This window comes from Oncorhynchus kisutch, unplaced genomic scaffold (assembly GCF_002021735.2).
Source record: "Oncorhynchus kisutch isolate 150728-3 unplaced genomic scaffold, Okis_V2 scaffold2801, whole genome shotgun sequence".
In the NCBI taxonomy this organism is placed as follows: domain Eukaryota; kingdom Metazoa; phylum Chordata; class Actinopteri; order Salmoniformes; family Salmonidae; genus Oncorhynchus; species Oncorhynchus kisutch.
In genome coordinates, this window is record NW_022264746.1 from 1 (window position 1) to 19,027 (window position 19,027).

General features: G+C 42.4%; 1 protein-coding gene across 3 annotated transcripts; it reads right to left on the reverse strand.

The window, feature by feature from the left end:
• Nucleotides 1-5,774: 5,774 nt before the first annotated feature.
• LOC109879211 (troponin I, slow skeletal muscle) lies at nucleotides 5,775-15,285 on the reverse strand. 3 transcript variants are annotated; one of them, XR_004208833.1, is made up of 9 exons: nucleotides 14,902-14,921; nucleotides 11,078-11,081; nucleotides 10,760-10,804; nucleotides 10,244-10,285; nucleotides 9,927-10,058; nucleotides 7,897-7,986; nucleotides 7,454-7,642; nucleotides 6,674-7,040; nucleotides 5,775-6,517 (listed from the first exon to the last, which is right to left on the reverse strand). XR_004208833.1 is itself a non-coding variant. In XM_020471399.2 (8 exons), the coding sequence occupies exons 3-8, from the start codon at nucleotides 10,781-10,783 to the stop codon at nucleotides 6,942-6,944; spliced, it is 576 nt and encodes a 191-aa protein (XP_020326988.1). In that variant the 5' UTR covers nucleotides 10,784-10,804; nucleotides 11,078-11,081; nucleotides 15,167-15,285; the 3' UTR covers nucleotides 5,775-6,941. The 3 variants fall into 3 exon arrangements, 2 of the variants coding, with proteins under 2 accessions (XP_020326988.1, XP_031675751.1); XM_020471399.2 differs by lacking the exon at nucleotides 14,902-14,921 and adding an exon at nucleotides 15,167-15,285 and having other exon boundaries at nucleotides 5,775-7,040; XM_031819891.1 differs by having other exon boundaries at nucleotides 5,775-7,040.
• Between the last annotated feature and the right edge of the window lie 3,742 nt (nucleotides 15,286-19,027).

The following is a 19,027-nucleotide window of genomic DNA, read 5'->3' on the forward strand; positions in this document are numbered from 1 at the left end:
GAGGTGAAAGAGATTCGCAAACCTCGGTGGGAATCCAATTAACACTCCAACATGGCTGCCTAATCCCGTTCCGTGGAGGTGTCCTACATGCATTTTTAACCTCTACCCACGCAACACTTTTGGGGAGTTTTACTAAAGTTGGGCATTTCTGTGTATAATTATTGAAAATAGTACAGATTTACAGGACCAGCACGTGGGTAAATAGGCCTAAAGGATGAGACAATAAGACAGTGGCAGAATAAGTTCAACCGCACTTGTGTTTATATCACAAAACGGATAGCAACCTCTGTCCAGGGAAGTCCACAAAGCATATTACATGTAGAGGTAACAGACAGTTACAAGATCTACAGCATAGTCAAGCAAGTTAATGTTCTGACATTTTCGGACCACTAAACAACTACTGACTACTGTCGCAATGAAAAACAGGAGCTGCCTCCACTATTCCAGCACCATTTCAACATCATCAAATCACTCTGCTTGTGTAATACAGTGACAACTAAAATATACCAAAAACAAATTATTCCAATCAACGTAAGCTAAATATGGTTTGACTGTCAATGGTTCTGATTTCTCTTCTCTCTGTGTTGTGGTGTGTGTTGTGTGGGTGGGTGTGTGTGTGTGTGTGTGTGTGTGTGTGTGTGTGTGTGTGGTGTGTGTGTGTGTGTGTGTGTGTGTGTGTGTGTGTGTGTGTGTGTGTGTGTGTGTGATGATTGGCTGTTATTTGATACTTTGTTATCAAGGGAGGCCAAATGCTCACTGGCTTCCCTTGCATTTAATGCTACAGGCGGGAACAATGTCATACTCTTTTTGACCAGACAGCATCAGATAGGTGGGCTACACATACAGAGACAGAGGTGCGCTGTTTCACTCGCTTGGATACTTTTCCGGTGAGATACATTCAGCCTGTTGTGAATTGAAGGAAAATTATGAAACACAGATAGACAAAAGATAATTATTATATATGTAGTTAGAGTATACTGTTTGATTTTTCTTTGATGCCCCTATTTTGACATTGAGCTTTTAGATCTATGTTAAAAAAAGATGATGCCATGTTAGTGTTTGAGACATACAGTAAAGAGAGGTGGAAAGGATTGGTCGATCTGTATAAATCTCATGACCATAAATGGAGCTCTTTAAACAGGGGAAGAGATTTGTATCAGTGAAGGCAGGTGGGAGGAACTATAGGAGGATGGGCTCATTGCAATGGCTGGAATGGAATAAATGGCACTGTATAAAACATATGGAAACCACACATTGACTCCATTCCATTAATTCCATTCCAGCCATTACAATCAGCCCGTCCTCCTATAGCTCCTCCCACTAGCCTCTACTGGTGTGCATAGTGTACATAGTACTCCTCCCTCCCCCCTGGCCTAGGAACTGGAGAAGCAGAGGACACTCTAATAAGGAACCAAAGATTGATGACATCACATACATACATACACACACACACACACACAACACACACACACACACACACACACACACACACACACACACACACACACACACACACACACACACACACACACACCACACACACACACACACACACACACACACACAGGCACACAGACAACACACACACACAGACACACAGGAAGGCATACACACACACAAACACTCCAGTCTGCCCCAGTGTGATCGTTCATGGCAGAGTAAACCACTCATTCTTTCCCTCTTGGGTAATTCCATGGGTGAAATGAACTGAGGGGCCTTGGGAGATCAGCAAGTCATTGTTTATTGTCAGGCTCCACTTCTTCCCCTCACACTTTGGTGGAAATCCGGTTTCTCCTCCTTGTAGAGCACACAGAACAGACAGACAGACAGACAGACAGACAGACAGACAGACAGACAGACAGAGACAGACCACAGACAGACAGACAGACAGACAGACAGACAGACAGACAGACAGACAGACAGACAGACACACATTCACAGACACACAAATACACACACACACACAACCACACACGACACACACACACACACACACACACACACACACACAGACACACGTGAGAGCACACAGAAAAAAGAGATTTGTATCAGTGAAGTGTCATATGTCCGTCAAGAGGGTGTGTTTGTATGCCATGTTGTATGCTTTGTTGTCGCACTGAATGAAGGATGTCTCCCCAGACTGTGCCGTGAATGTTTGGCCACGTTGCTTTTGCATTCCATAGGGGATGAGTATGGAATTAGGGATGACTAGACCGTGTTTGCAGCTACATGAGGTGAGATGTAGACCCTTTTCAAGTCATATTTATGCTTCCATGGTGACAGTTTGAACAGATCAAATTTCCGTCCGTCTCTCATGGACATAGAGAAGGATGAAGGGGGCATTTTTTGGGCCCAAAATACTGTTTTCTTTTTTAAACTAATTAGAAGCTAAATTGACAACAGAATGTTTGCTTCATTTCCATATACCAATTCTTTGATTTAATAAACAGCGCCAACAATTAAGTTTGGCATTACAGTAGATTGCTACATTTGAATGATATTACAGAGTTGTAAGGGAACCTACCACATGATGTGCTGGAGTGACCTTAGATATTCCCCTTTTGTCACCATCTGAACGAAAGGACAACGTGTCTACAATCCAATAGCCCTTGCCACCTCAAATTAATTCAACCCCTCTACTTAATCAAGGATAGAGAGATGAGAGGGAGAGGAGGAGAGAGAGAGAGAGAGGTACAGTAGAAAGTCAGGCTGCCTGCCACAATATCTAGAGTGGATGCACACCTTAAGTAAAGTCAATGATCTCATACTTGGCACAAGAAGGGTGAATAGATGGGATGTTCTGTGCTCTGCTCTCTGAAGTCTTCCTCAGAGTGACTAGGAGAACTTCCCCTTGACCCTCATAGGAATCAATAGGAAGGAGGGCAGCTGGGAGCAGGAAGCATACGTCAACTGTTTATGCATTGTCAGACAGCAGAACGTTTCCGGCTGCGTTGTGGGTTGAGGGACGAGCGTCGCATAGGAGTGACGCCAAATTGACGTAAGACAGTGCTGTTTATCATGTTTCAAATGTTTCCATAGTGACTGACAGGAAGTGGTGTTTTTGAGGGGTGTTGAATCGATCAGTCATTGTCCAAAGTGACACCTACGCCATTATATCATCAATGTCAGCGTGAAGCTTATCAATTCATCGCTGCTCTCGCTTTCAGCCCACACACACACACACACACACAAACACATCACACACACACACTTCTGTCTTTTGTAGTGCTCTGTCTCGGCCAGAAGTTGGCCTTTGAGGCCTGTTTCACTGGCTTAATCTCCCACACAGACTAGCGGTGAGCATTCATCTGAGTGATCTCACATTGACTACTGCTCTCTCTTCTACCTGACTTGGTGTGTGACAACATCAATGTATGACTGTCACTGTGCAAGTAAATATCTGGCTAACTTGTCTGTTCTTTCTTCATTTGACAGTCAGTTGTTTTTAGCTTGGAATCCGGCTTGAGTAAAAGCACACACTGAGCCTACCAGCCTAAATGGATGCAGTTGTCCCAGTTACTACTGTTGACTTGCTGCCATCTAGTGGACGCAGCAATCAACTGCAGTTACTACTGTTGACTTTCTGTCATCTAGTGGACCCAGCAATGGACTGCAGGTACTACTGTTGACTTGCTACCATCCAGTAGCCCTGGCAATGGACTGCAATCTCATGTGAGTCTGTTACACCGTATGTAAGTGATTGGGACTTGTTTTTTCCTTTGAATTTTGAATTTGATGTGGTGTGGTATGTCTCTGGTTCCAAAACCTGTGTTCGCGGCTTGTGCTTTTTATTACAAGCACGCTCGACTACTGTAATGCTCTCCTGTCTTCTCTAACCAAGAAAGCCATTGGTCAACTACAAAACATACAGAATGCTGCAGCACGGGTACTGACCAAGACCAGACGGAGAGCACACATTACACCGGTTTTAAGGTCTCTGCACTGGCTGCCTGTGAATTTTACAATTCATTTGAAGATTCTTCTATTGGTTTTTAAATCAATCCACGATTGTGCACCCAAGTACATGTCAGACATGCTTTTAAGTTATGTACCCAGCAGGTCCCTCAGGTCCTCTGGCACTGGCCTTTTAAACTATCCAAAGCCTAGGACCAGGAGGCATGGAGAGGCAGAAATGAGTTACTATGCCCCCAGCCTCTGGAATAGCTGCCAGAGAACTGAGGCGGGCTGAAGCTGGACATATTTAAAAGAGGTCTTAAAACACACCTTTTTAACTTTGCTTTTCCTTAGGGTGCTTTTCCATTAGGGTGCTTTTCCTTAGGGTGCTTTTCCTTCGGGTGCTTTTCCTTCGGGTGCTTTTCCTTCGGGTGCTTTTCCTTAGGGTGCTTTTCCTTCGGGTGCTTTTCCTTCGGTGCTTTTCCTTAGGGTGCTTTTCCTTAGGGTGCTTTTCCTTAGGGTGCTTTTCCTTAGGGTGCTTTTCCTTAGGGTGCTTTCCTTAGGGTGCTTTTCTTAGGGTGCTTTTCCTTAGGGTGCTTTATAGTTGTTCTGTTGTTATTCCTGTGTTTTTGTCCTGTGAAGCACACTGCGTTACAATCCATTTCTTTACATGTGCTGTATAAATAAAGCTTGCTTTGATTTGTGGGTATTGTTCATTTAGGGCTGTGTTGGAAACTACTACTGTATCTTCTTCCCAAAGGTTAGTGGAAGGACAGACAACTACTTTACTTAACAGCTTATCTACATGAACACCAACCACCACACACACACAGGTGGGCACCGGTAGGTCCCCTGGGAGGCACACACCACTGGTGAACCTTCATAGAGGTCTAATGTGTGCCTTTCTGAATAGACACTGAACAGGGGGACAAACAATCACACACACCTGGCACCACATTGACTGACATGAACCTGTCAACACTTCCCTCTCACCAGCGGGCCTCTGGCTATTATTGGCCTGGGTGTCTCTCATACTCGGCATGACTGTGTCTGGGTGACAACAGCCAGGCGACCCACGCAGGCCAATAAAGTGAATGATGTGCTCCAGCTCCAGTGTTTGTTTCCAAGGTTGGATTAGACTCAGAGAACAACAGAGCTAAAAATACAAGGTGACTGAGGATTTTGATGCAGGAGGACAGGCTTTAAGATTCACCATCTGTTGACAACTGAACTCACAAACACCCACCAATTGTTTCTGCTTCTTATTAGGCTGGTGTAACTGTCTCGTGTGTCCAATAAGCTACCAGAAGTTATGCTGTGATTGTGAGTTGAGGGATAGAGTTTCTTGCATTTCATTCCTATTCCTTAGCTTTAGAAGACTAAAATGGTCCAACAGTGGGTGTACGACAGTGCTGATGAAGCCTTTGGCCAGGTCATCCAGAAGATCACTACTTTATCATATTAAAGTGGTTCCTGGGACATGAAACACTGTGCTGCTGGATCACAACCTTTTGACTGAAGGTCAATGTCAAAGTGTTTTTCCCCTCGCCTGTAGGCAACTTCCATTTGAAGTTTACAAAGTAGCAGATGAATAACCCCTAGTATCGCCCAACCCCTTGTTTTTCAATGGCATCGTTGCCAAATCCATCAACACTGTTAACCCAAATGACAAAAAATGACATATTGGTTTCCAAACCAATATGATTGCTGTCATACCGTGTCTATAGACTTCTTACAGGGTAAGGAACAACATGTAATTTTGTAATTTGGGTGAACTATCCCTTTAAGCTGCTACCCATGGCCATTCATGCTTCTATTAGATCACTGAGTACCAGACAATAGAAAATAGACACTGCTGTGAGTTCGCATAACAAACCAAGGACATCCTTTGGTGATTCATGTTTTATAATGGCATAAATAAAAGACACGTACATCTAATCTTCCATAATAAATAGCAATAGTGAGATATGCACCACACACAGCTTTTGAAGAAGCGTGATTGGCTAAGTCGTCAACGACAGGGTGGAGAGATCATGTGAGAGGATGTCAGCGAGGGGTTAAATCATGCTGCTTTACCATTGACATCAGCACTGAGGGAGTCCGAGTCCGAGAGAGCAACATGTTGCTTAATTAGTTTGGAAATCATCATGATATTGACAACTGTAACGTTCATCAGCCTCAAGCCTTCCTATTTCTGTAAGACTATCAGCCTAAAGGTTTGACTCAGTGGAGGACTATGATGACTTCACTATTCTACATTACTCCAATCATTCACTTAACTTTTATGGAACTTCATCGTGTTTAGGTAGTTCACATCTTCACGTGCTTTATAAACGCAGCAATTCCTAATCTCTCGTGGACAGATCATGGAACATAAATGTTATCGTCTGTCAAAAGTTGGTAGGATGTGACGACTACGAGGAGCAGTAGTTTTGGTGCTTTTCCGTCACTGGTTATTTGGACGTATCAGGATTGGGTGAAGATGGTGCTTTAGCTGAGAGTTTCCGTTTAAGGGGTGGGGACTTCGCTAGTCTTGTTAGTATCTTATCTCATACATCTCATATATTGGGTTGGGTTCCAAAACGAGTTTATACTGGGTTGTAAAATATTTGGTAAGTAGTACCTGAAAGAAATCGCAGGCTCTGTAAAACTCTTATAGAAACCCTTCCACTCCAGCAGAGAACTACAACCTGTTTTACAAAACTACAAATCCATCTAATGGACTGCTCAGCACTGGACTCCTCACAATTTAACCCCATGCTGCCTTTGTAAGTAGTACCTGAAAGAAATCGCAGGCTCTGTAAAACTCTTATAGAAACCCTTCCACTCCAGCAGAGAACTACAACCTGTTTTACAAAACTACATATCCATCTAATGGACTGCTCAGCACTGGACTCCTCACAATTTAACCCCATGCTGCCTTTGTGCTGCCTTTGTACTGTAGGGTGTGTGGCGGGGCACTTTCAGGGACTACACAGCTCCTCCTCCTCTTCCTCCTCTCTGGACCATGTCCGTGCGTCGTTCCCGTCCCAAGGCTGTAGCATGGCTTACTGGCCGCCAGATGCGTCGAACATCTTCTTGCGGCCCTCCATGCCAGACATGGCCTCCACATTCTTACGCCAGTCAGTCACCTCAGACGTGAGCACCTGAGAGGGAAGAGGAATAAACACTGTGCTGTCAGACATCAACTAGCTTTAGCGCCCAGGCTTCCTTGTGTTCGTGGAGACTTGTCTCAGGTGGCCACATTACAACCTATCCCCATACAATGTATAGAGGGAAAACAAACAATGAGTAGTGCTATGCTAACTCGTGTTTGATTAGCTAGCTAGCTACTATAATAAGCTAACATTATGGTCGCAGTTACTCTCAGTTTAACCATTAGATGCAAATGCTTGGAGGTCCATAGTAGCATGGTTTCCAGTACCACACCATCTCCGCACAAGCCAGTGCTTACTAGTGCCAGAGAGGTGTCAAATTTCAAGGTGAGCTAACTTAAAGCTTCAGGAGAAAGGAAGGATGCATTGGTAAAGTATTTGTACATGGCCCAAGTCCCAGTTACCTTGTCTTTGTCCTTGTTGGTGTCTTCCTTCTTGACAGACTTGAGGTTGGACCTGAGGTCCATAGAGCCTTTGTGTTTGGTTCCCAGCAAAGCTCTCATCATCTCGTCTGCAGAGACACGCACCTTCCTCAGGGCGGGCTTCTTAAACTTCCCTCCTAAGTCCTGCACCTTCAGCTTCAACTCATGGATCTGTAGATTTCATCGAAATCTACTATTAAATATTATAGCAACTTAAGCCAACACCTAGCAACCTCTTCAAGAAGTGTTGGTTTGATACTTGCTGGACCTGGGTTCCAATCCTGGCCAGGACCAACCCCAGGAACTGGCACAGACCATTGATTTGGCCCTGACCCAGCTGCAAAACTGAGACTAACACCCATTTGTTGCCTCCACAAGAGGCAGGACCTGAGGATAACATCTCACCCAAAGGGCCGAAGACTTACATCTTTGTTGTGCTTGGTCACTTTGGCCTCACAGTCGTATCTCTCCTCATCTACCACATCTATCTTTCCATGGAGCTGCTTACATAGGTCCTGAAAAAAATAGATAAACATACTAAGATGAAATATACACAAAAAAAAGGTGATATCTAGAACCTAAAAGGGTTCTTCGGCTGTCCTCATAGGAGAGAATCCTTTGAAGAACCCTTTTTTGGTTCCATGTAAACCCTTTCCACAGAGGGCCCTACATGGAACCCAAAAAGGGTTCTACTTGGAACCAAAAAGGGTTCTACCTGGAAACCACAAAGGTTTCTTCTATGGGGACAGCCAAATAACTCCTTTGGAACCCTTTTGTCTAAGAGTGAAGAATCAAATCTCATTGAGATGCAGTACCAGTCAAAAGTTTGGACACACCTACTCATTCAAGGGTTCTTTATTTTTACTATTTTCTTCATTGTAGAACAGTAGTGAAGACATCAAAACTATGAAATAACACATATGGAATCATGTAGTAACCAAAATAGTGTTAAAACAATCAAATTATATTTTATATTTGAGATTCTTTAGTATCAAATTTCAAATCAAATTGATTTATATAGCCCTTCTTACATCAGTAGCCACCCTTTGCCTTGATGACAGCTTTGCACACTCTTGGCATTCTCTCAACCAGCTTCATGAGGTAGTTTCTTGGAATGTATTTCAATAAACAGATGTGCCTTGTTTAAATTTAATTTGTGGAATTTCTTAATGCATTTCAGCCAATCAGTTGTGGTGTTGTGAAAAGGTAGGGGTGGTATACAGAAGATAGCCCTATTTGGTAAAATACCAAGTCCATATTATGGTAAGAACAGCTCAAATAAGCAAAGAGAAATGACAGTCTATCACTACTTTAAGTCAATTTGGAAAATTTCAAGAACTTTAAAAGTTTCTTCAAATGCAGTAGCAAAAACCATCAAGCGCTATGATGAAACTGGCTCTCATGAGGACCGCCACAGGAAAGAAAGACCCAGAGTTACCTCTGCTGCAGAGAATAAGTTAAAGTTACCAGCCTCAGAAATTGCAGCCCAAATAAATGCTTCACAGAGTTCAAGTAACAGACACATCTCAACATCAACTGTTCAGAGGAGACTGCGTGAATCAGGCCTTCATGGTAGAAATGCTTCAAAGAAACCACTACTAAAGGACACCAATAATAAGAAGAGACTTGCTTGGCCCAATAAACACAAGCAATGAACATTAGACCGGGTGAAATCTGTCCTTTGGTCTGATGAGTCCAAATGTTAGATTTTTGGTTCCAACCGCCGTGTTTTTGTGAGACGCAGAGTAGATGAACGGATGATCTATGCATTTGTAGTTCCCACCGTGAAGCATGGAGGAGGAGGTGTGATGGTGCTTTGCTGGTGACACTGTCTGTGATTTATTTTGAATTCAAGGCACACTTATCCACACTTAACCAGCATGGCTACCTGGTTTTTCAACAGGACAATGATCCAAAACACCTCCAGGCTGTGTAAGGGCTATTTGACCAAGAAGGAGAGTGATGGAGTGCTGCATCAGATGACCTCAACCCAGTTGAGATGGTTTGGGTTGAGTTGTACCACAGAGTGAAGGAAAAGCATACAACAAATGCTCAGCATATGTGGGAACTCCTGCAAGACTGTTGGAAAAGCATTCCAGATGAAGCTGGTTGAGAGAATGACAATAGTGTGCAAAGCTGTCATCAATGCAAGGGGTGCTTACTTTGAAGAATCTAAAATCTAAATTATATTTTGATTTGTTTAACACTTTTTTGGTTGCTAAATGATTCCATGTCATAGTTTTGAGGTCTTCACTATTATTCTACAATGTAGAAATGAGTAAAAATAAATAAAAACCCTTGAATAAGTAGGTGTGTCCAAACTTTTACTGGTACTGTATATGTAACAGAATAACCATGCTGGAATATTTACTTGAGTGTTGTTCAGTTACAGTCTCATTGTTTAGCTTTGTGATTGGCCCACTAGTTTGGCCCAGCCCAGTTGCTTGTCTCTCACCTGTAGCTCAGCCAATGACAGTCCAGAGAACTGCAAGGGGGGCAGTCGCTCTCCCAGGTAGCTCAGTTTCTCCTCATCCCTGTCCTGCGTCTCCTGTTCCAGCTGCTCCATCGCCCTGGTGAGCAGCATGATCTGATTGGACGAGAGAAAGATCCTTCATTCCAGGGGTGGGCCAGAGGCGGAGGACCCAGTCTAATACCACCATGCAGTAGTTAGTCGTCCTCCATGCTTCACGGTGTCACTACAGCTGTATCCGTAATAAAGAATGGCTTAGTTATAATCAATGTTAATTGTTAACATAATGCATGGTAATTTACCTTCAGGGAGAGCTTACGCGAAGCCGTAATCTTCGACTTCGGCTGTTTGGAAAAGGACACAATGTTATTGCAAATGTGTGCCCAGTGCTGTATACTTAAAAGTGAAAATCGATTTTGTCAAGATCGGTGACCTATTCATTTAATGGGACATTTTTGTGTTGGCCCAAACAGGTTTAGGTGGTCACACAACTGCCACTCACAACAAATCTACTATGGACCTAAAGCATTGGCCTACTATTGGGCCTGTTCCTGGACACAACTAGTCCCAGAATGAAAAACTCTTTCAATAGAGATTCTCCATTGAGCAAACGTTTTACTCTCTTTATAGCATAAGTTTATCCATACAGGGAGCCAGTTACAGTTTAGTCGGAATGTGGTCACTCAAAAAACATTGCCCTTGATTGCTGACAATAACCGATAAGACTGAAGTGGCAACCTTGGGACAACGTGTTCCCTCTCTATATAGGGATTAACACTGTTGAACCAGGGCTGTCTCTAGTTCTGGCTCTAGCTCACCTTGTCAATTAACTTGGGATTCATTGGCCTGGGTTTGTCTTGCTCCTACAGGGACAGAGGGAACATGTCAGAACATTGTTCAAAATGATCGAAGTATACACACTTCTATGAGAGGTAGACAGAAAAACGTGTCTCTTGATGGATTGGACTTTGTTCAACATTGCATGTAAGATTCAACTAGACGTGAAATAAATGCTTGGCATAACATACAAGTCAAAATAGAATTTTGGTGTCCTAAATCTAATATGATGATGATGACGATGGTCATGATGATGATGATCGCGCTGACGGTGAATTTATAAACATTAAAAGACTTACCTCACTTAAATTTGACCAGGTTTATGGGCACAAAAAGACAAGGGAGACACATAAGTAAAAAACAGCATTAGTGAAAAGAAAAACATAATTTGTAACCTGCTGGAGGTACATTACATTGTAATAGGAGACAGACAGACAGACAGACAGACAGACAGACAGACAGACAGACAGACAGACAGACAGACAGACAGACAGACAGACAGACAGACAGACAGACAGACAGACAGACAGACAGACAGACAGACAGACAGACAGACAGACAGACAGTTGCAGCCTTGTCCCCAAGCCCCAACATCATTTTCCCCATGGATTAGGAAAAGGACACTACAGGAAAAAGCCATTCTGCCGCGTATAGCATTGTAGCATCCCCTCAGTTTTAGCTCTGTGTATGGCTAACTGGCAGCTTAACAGAGTCATTCTGTGTCATTTGCAAGAGAATGTAAGTTGCAAGAGCTCCACAATCAGGTAGAACGGACGTATCATACCCTCAGAAGCAGTTATTCTAACATACAGACATTTTAACATTATAACTAGGGTCTACAACATGCTGCTACTGTAAGACTTAAATGGTTTATCATCTCAAGACAATAGGTAGAACACACGTATCATACTCCCAAAAGCAGTTATTATATACTTACATTACGTACATTTTTACTTAGGCTACAACATGCTACTGTAAGACTCAAATGGCTTGTCATCTCAAGACAATAGGTCCTCTTCATTATAATAAGGCTTAGGCTACAACATGCTGCTACTGTAAGACTCAAATGGCTTGTCATCTCAAGACAATAGGTCCTCTTCATTATAATAAGGCTTAGGCTACAACATGCTGCTACTGTAAGACTCAAATGGCTTGTCATCTCAAGACAATAGGTCCTCTTCATTATAATAAGGCTTAGGCTACAACATGCTGCTACTGTAAGACTCAAATGGCTTGTCATCTCAAGACAATAGGTCCTCTTCATTATAATAAGGCTTAGGCTACAACATGCTGCTACTGTAAGACTCAAATGGCTTGTCATCTCAAGACAATAGGTCCTCTTCATTATAATAAGGCTTAGGCTACAACATGCTGCTACTGTAAGACTCAAATGGCTTGTCATCTCAAGACAATAGGTCCTCTTCATTATAATAAGGCTTAGGCTACAACATGCTGCTACTGTAAGACTCAAATGGCTTGTCATCTCAAGAGAATAGGTCCTCTTCATTATAATAAGGCTTAGGCTACAACATGCTGCTACTGTAAGACTCAAATGGCTTGTCATCTCAAAACAATAGGTCCTCTTCATTATAATAAGGCTTAGGCTACAACATGCTGCTACTGTAAGACTCAAATGGCTTGTCATCTCAAGACAATAGGTCCTCTTCATTATAATAAGGCTTAGGCTACAACATGCTGCTACTGTAAGACTCAAATGGCTTGTCATCTCAAGAGAATAGGTCCTCTTCATTATAATAAGGCTTAGGCTACAACATGCTGCTACTGTAAGACTCAAATGGCTTGTCATCTCAAGACAATAGGTCCACTTCATTATAATAAGGCTTAGGCTACAACATGCTGCTACTGTAAGACTCAAATGGCTTGTCATCTCAAGACAATAGGTCCTCTTCATTATAATAAGGCTTAGGCTACAACATGCTGCTACTGTAAGACTCAAATGGCTTGTCATCTCAAGACAATAGGTCCTCTTCATTATAATAAGGCTTAGGCTACAACATGCTGCTACTGTAAGACTCAAATGGCTTGTCATCTCAAGAGAATAGGTCCTCTTCATTATAATAAGGCTTAGGCTACAACATGCTGCTACTGTAAGACTCAAATGGCTTGTCATCTCAAGACAATAGGTCCTCTTCATTATAATAAGGCTTAGGCTACAACATGCTGCTACTGTAAGACTCAAATGGCTTGTCATCTCAAGACAATAGGTCCTCTTCATTATAATAAGGCTTAGGCTACAACATGCTGCTACTGTAAGACTCAAATGGCTTGTCATCTCAAGACAATAGGTCCTCTTCATTATAATAAGGCTTAGGCTACAACATGCTGCTACTGTAAGACTCAAATGGCTTGTCATCTCAAGACAATAGGTCCTCTTCATTATAATAAGGCTTAGGCTACAACATGCTGCTACTGTAAGACTCAAATGGCTTGTCATCTCAAGACAATAGGTCCTCTTCATTATAATAAGGCTTAGGCTACAACATGCTGCTACTGTAAGACTCAAATGGCTTGTCATCTCAAGACAATAGGTCCTCTTCATTATAATAAGGCTTAGGCTACAACATGCTGCTACTGTAAGACTCAAATGGCTTGTCATCTCAAGACAATAGGTCCTCTTCATTATAATAAGGCTTAGGCTACAACATGCTGCTACTGTAAGACTCAAATGGCTTGTCATCTCAAGACAATAGGTCCTCTTCATTATAATAAGGCTTAGGCTACAACATGCTGCTACTGTAAGACTCAAATGGCTTGTCATCTCAAGACAATAGGTCCTCTTCATTATAATAAGGCTTAGGCTACAACATGCTGCTACTGTAAGACTCAAATGGCTTGTCATCTCAAGACAATAGGTCCTCTTCATTATAATAAGGCTTAGGCTACAACATGCTGCTACTGTAAGACTCAAATGGCTTGTCATCTCAAGACAATAGGTCCTCTTCATTATAATAAGGCTTAGGCTACAACATGCTGCTACTGTAAGACTCAAATGGCTTGTCATCTCAAGAGAATAGGTCCTCTTCATTATAATAAGGCTTAGGCTACAACATGCTGCTACTGTAAGACTCAAATGGCTTGTCATCTCAAGAGAATAGGTCCTCTTCATTATAATAAGGCTTAGGCTACAACATGCTGCTACTGTAAGACTCAAATGGCTTGTCATCTCAAGACAATAGGTCCTCTTCATTATAATAAGGCTTAGGCTACAACATGCTGCTACTGTAAGACTCAAATGGCTTGTCATCTCAAGACAATAGGTCCTCTTCATTATAATAAGGCTTAGGCTACAACATGCTGCTACTGTAAGACTCAAATGGCTTGTCATCTCAAGACAATAGGTCCTCTTCATTATAATAAGGCTTAGGCTACAACATGCTGCTACTGTAAGACTCAAATGGCTTGTCATCTCAAGACAATAGGTCCTCTTCATTATAATAAGGCTTAGGCTACAACATGCTGCTACTGTAAGACTCAAATGGCTTGTCATCTCAAGACAATAGGTCCTCTTCATTATAATAAGGCTTAGGCTACAACATGCTGCTACTGTAAGACTCAAATGGCTTGTCATCTCAAGACAATAGGTCCTCTTCATTATAATAAGGCTTAGGCTACAACATGCTGCTACTGTAAGACTCAAATGGCTTGTCATCTCAAGACAATAGGTCCTCTTCATTATAATAAGGCTTAGGCTACAACATGCTGCTACTGTAAGACTCAAATGGCTTGTCATCTCAAGACAATAGGTCCTCTTCATTATAATAAGGCTTAGGCTACAACATGCTGCTACTGTAAGACTCAAATGGCTTGTCATCTCAAGACAATAGGTCCACTTCATTATAATAAGGCTTAGGCTACAACATGCTGCTACTGTAAGACTCAAATGGCTTGTCATCTCAAGACAATAGGTCCTCTTCATTATAATAAGGCTTAGGCTACGTATATTTAGAACAGATAATATGATGTATTTTAAACAGATAACACACTGAGGTTGAGCTATACATAATCATTAAAGCGGTAATATTAAAAAATGTACTTGAAGGGAGCTATATGCATAATTAATTAACAGTCAAGCCAACCTATTGTCCCAGATAACAATACTCACTCATCAGCCATTATGAAAACCTTGGTTGGAAAGAGAAAATTTGATTTTGAAATCCAATCCAGGCAATTCAATTAGGGCATCTTCCCTTTGTTGAATTACCTGATCAGCCTGAAACCCTCATTTCAAATCACTGAAAACAGCAACAAAACGCCACCATTCACTTAAGTAATTATTAAGTAAACTAAATAAATTCTTAAGTCATTTACTTAATAAATACTTAAGTTTGATTCTGAATCACAGAATCCCCAACCCAAATGAGTATTACCTGGAATAGGGTGGACCACAGTCGGGTCGGGTACAGTACTCTCTCTCTCTGTCTCGCTCAAACAACAGAGGGATCTGAGACAATGGGGGTGATTTTCTCTTTTATGTGGGTCTGGGGAGGGCTGGGCAGCGGGTGGACAACAGATATAGCCTAGCACCAGAGTCCTGCAGGAATGGGCTGGCTGGACACCAGGGATGAAATATAACCTCCTGTGACATTGTGACAATGCAGGTCAAAATGTAATAATAAATCATGACCAATGCCTTAATGGCATTGTCTGAAAACTTCTGTGAATTCCTCTCGCTGCCTTTTGCAAAAAGCCCTTGTTCCTATGGAACACTGTAAAATGAACAGGGTAATGTTGTTTGGGTTATTTTGGTGATTTGGAGGATAAATACTCTGTTTCACTTGTGTGGTTTATATTCTCATTAAAGCCTATGAAAGTGATAATCTTGTCTTGAAATGATAAGAATACATGTGTATATTGGTTGTTGTGATTTTGATTATCATTACTAAAATATAAGTAAATGCCGAAATAATGGAAACACCAAAGTAAAGTGTCTTAATATGTTGTTGGCCACCACAAGCCAGAACAGCTTCAATGTGCCTTGGCATAGATTCTACAGGTGTCTGGAACAAGAAATTCCATCCTTTGGTGTTTTGTTGATGGTGGAAACCGCTGGTTCAGGCGCCGCTCCAGAATCTCCCATAAGTGTTCCATTGGGTTGAGATCTGGTGACTGAGACGGCCAGGGCATATGGTTTACATCGTTTTCATGCTCATTAAACCATTCAGTGACCACTCGTGCCCTGTGGATTAGGGAATTGTCATTCTGGAAAAACCACGCCCATCAGGATAGAAATGCCGCACCATAGGTTGAAGGTGATCACTCAGAATAGCTGTGTATTAATTGTATAAAATGATTTTCCATGCCAGGAAAATGCACTCCACATCATAACAGAGCCGCCAGAACCCACATTTACTCAAGTGTTTTTTTTATTTTGGCACTTACCTGTGTATCTTAATAGGCTGCTGTGACAATGTACAGTAGTTGAAGCATTTTTTATTTGATGTGACAGGTTTAATGGAGGTTAATCAGGGACAACAAATCAGAAGGCTCGTGAATGTTTTCCACGGCTATTTCAGGCCCTTGTCAGAGCCTGTTATTGTGATATATGCAGAAGTCAGATGTGATATTTAAGCAATAAAGCACAATGGGGTGTGATATATGGCCAATATACCACGGCTAAGTGCTGTTCTTTTGCATCACGCAACATGGAGTGCCTGGACACAGCCCTTAGCCATGGTATACTGGCCATATACTACAAACCCCCGAGGTGATATTATAAACTGGTTACCAATGAGAGCAGTAAAAACAAATGTTTTGTCATACCTGTGGTTCACGGTCTGATATATCACAGCTGTCAGCCAATCAGCATTCAGGACTCGAAGCACCCAATTTATAATATGCAGCAATACACTGACATTCATTGTTCCAGTAGGATAGTAAAGTTGTCCTCAACTTTAATGATTGGTATATCTGAAGTATTGCTAGGCCCAATGTTCTGGAGCCGGTATTCTATGTGGCTCGAGCTTCTTCTGATCTTGTCTCCCCCCGGCCTCCCTCTCCAGATAATAAAACATGTAGTTATGACAACGGGGACAGGCATGTCCCTCCTGTCACCAGTAATATGCCACATAACTGTTCAACTTCTCCTCCAGACATTCCACATGCTTCCCCTGGCCTATACTGTACATGAGTTGTGTGCAAAATGGCAGCCTATTTATAGTGCACTACTTTTGACCAGGGCATTGGTCAAAAGTAGTGTACTAGGCTACATCTACGCAATAAGGACCGAGAGGGTGTGGTGTATGACCAATACCTCGCCTAAGGGCTGTTGTTAGGCGTAATGGGAAGCCATGGTTTATCAAGAACAGCGTAGCGATACTCCAGATACAACAGTAAAGAAGTCGTTTTATGTCGTCCCGGCTGGAATGCTGTTTTAGCCAATCAGACTACCCGTTTTATGAATAGGGAATGGGGTACCATATTAGATGTGCTCATGGTCTGTCTTTTTGGAGTTCAAATGCCAGTAAACACACTCTTATAGTATTTATAAGGAATTTATTATACATTTTATGAGACCATATTTATTATTAGATAGTCAATTGTTGGCATGTCATAAAGTTTCAAGGGATTGGAGGAAATATAGCAGTCAGACACATGAAAACATATCAGTCGCCACAATGCCACTCTGAATCAATCCCCACAATGTGTATAACGTAGCTGTATACTGTAGTGTTTATAGGCCTGTAATGTAGTGTTTGCCCAGGGCTCAGAGCATATACTGGATGGGAACCACAGGGTTCTCATTGATCACCGAGAAAAGGGGTACGAGGGACAGGAACAGGGGTACAGGAGGGGCAACAATGTCCGAGGGGGGTGGAGGCAAATGTTCTGTCATCACTCCCTCAGTGATCCCCAGCAGGTGGGCTGGCTATTTCTGCAGCAACCCGACACACACACACACACACACACACACAGCTATCTGAGACATTCTCAACATGCACTTCTGCTGTCGTTATGATTTCTGTTAGGTACTGACGACTCAATATGTTGCCCCGTACGTGCCTCCGTAATGTGCTTACGCTGATCACCGCAGCCATAACCTGTTCTGTTCATGAGTCCTAGGTTTATTGTCACCTGTGTTTTTGTCATTTGCCTCTTATAAGATGATGCTCTCCTAAGGGGTATACTACGAAGCAGAATCAATGAGCTAACTTACCAGTTGCCTTAGCATTCTGAAATAAATTTGGACAAGTTTGAAATGGCCATGGTCTAATTGATTCAACAACCAATTAGCTTGAATTCGAAAATCATTAGTTATTTCAGGTTGTTTATCAAAGTTAGCTGGCTAACTCATTGATCCTGCTTTGTAGTATACCCCCCTGGTTCATGTCCAGCCCCGTCCAGAATAAACTTTCTACAGATACTCTGAAACAGTTTGTCAAAAAATGTGCTCCAATGCTTTGGTTGCAGGTAGCCTAGAGGTTAGAGCCTAGAGGTTAGAGCCTAGAGGTTAGAGCCTAGAGGTTAGAGCCTAGAGGTTAGAGCCTAGAGGTTAGAGCCTAGAGGTTAGAGCCTAGAGGTTAGAGCCTAGAGGTTAGAGCCTAGAGGTTAGAGCCTAGAGGTTAGAGCCTAGAGGTTAGAGCGTTGGGTCAGTAACTGAAAAGTTTGAATATGAGCTGAGCAAGGCATTAAACCCTAATTTGCTCCCAGGGTGATGTACTACTGAACCTGTAAAACAACACATTTCACTGCACCTATCTGGTGTATGTGACAATATATATATATATATATATATATTTTTTTTTACATATCGAGATTCCAAAAGGGCACCAAACCAGTCTCTGGCATGGGAATCATCTAAGAACACAACAACCTTTATATAGGACGCGATGTGACCTGTTAAAGCCAAAGTCTGCCTTTTGACAGTGAGCAAACAACTGGCAACAACTGCTCTGTCTTTAGTGAACAGCTGACGTAGGTTGAGCCCAATATCATGCCAGGTTATTCTCTGTCCAGGAGGGTGGCTAACCTTGATACTACCCACTAGGGTTCCCTAGTGGGGGGGGGGGGGGGTGACAGATATGGCACATACCCCTGTATGCCTCAGTACCCCCCCTCACTAAATATATCTCTCTGCCCATATCCCCGCAGCGAGCAGGCTAACCAGGCTGTCAAATCCCATAGTTCAAATTCCCTCACGGAACTGGTGGACTTCTACACAGATCTGGCTCTGTCAAGATGCTTAACATTGGAAATTCAGGTTACAACAATGGGCTGATGATGGAATGCAT

Excerpts from the sequence above, each read along its gene's own strand:
- LOC109879211 (XM_031819891.1), bottom strand. Across the intron at positions 7,987-9,926 it reads TGTCATTGGCTGAGCTACAG|GACCTATGTAAGCAGCTCCA; the intron begins GTGAGAGACAAG and ends TATTTTTTTCAG. Across the intron at positions 7,643-7,896 it reads TGACCAAGCACAACAAAGAT|ATCCATGAGTTGAAGCTGAA; the intron begins GTAAGTCTTCGG and ends TGAAATCTACAG.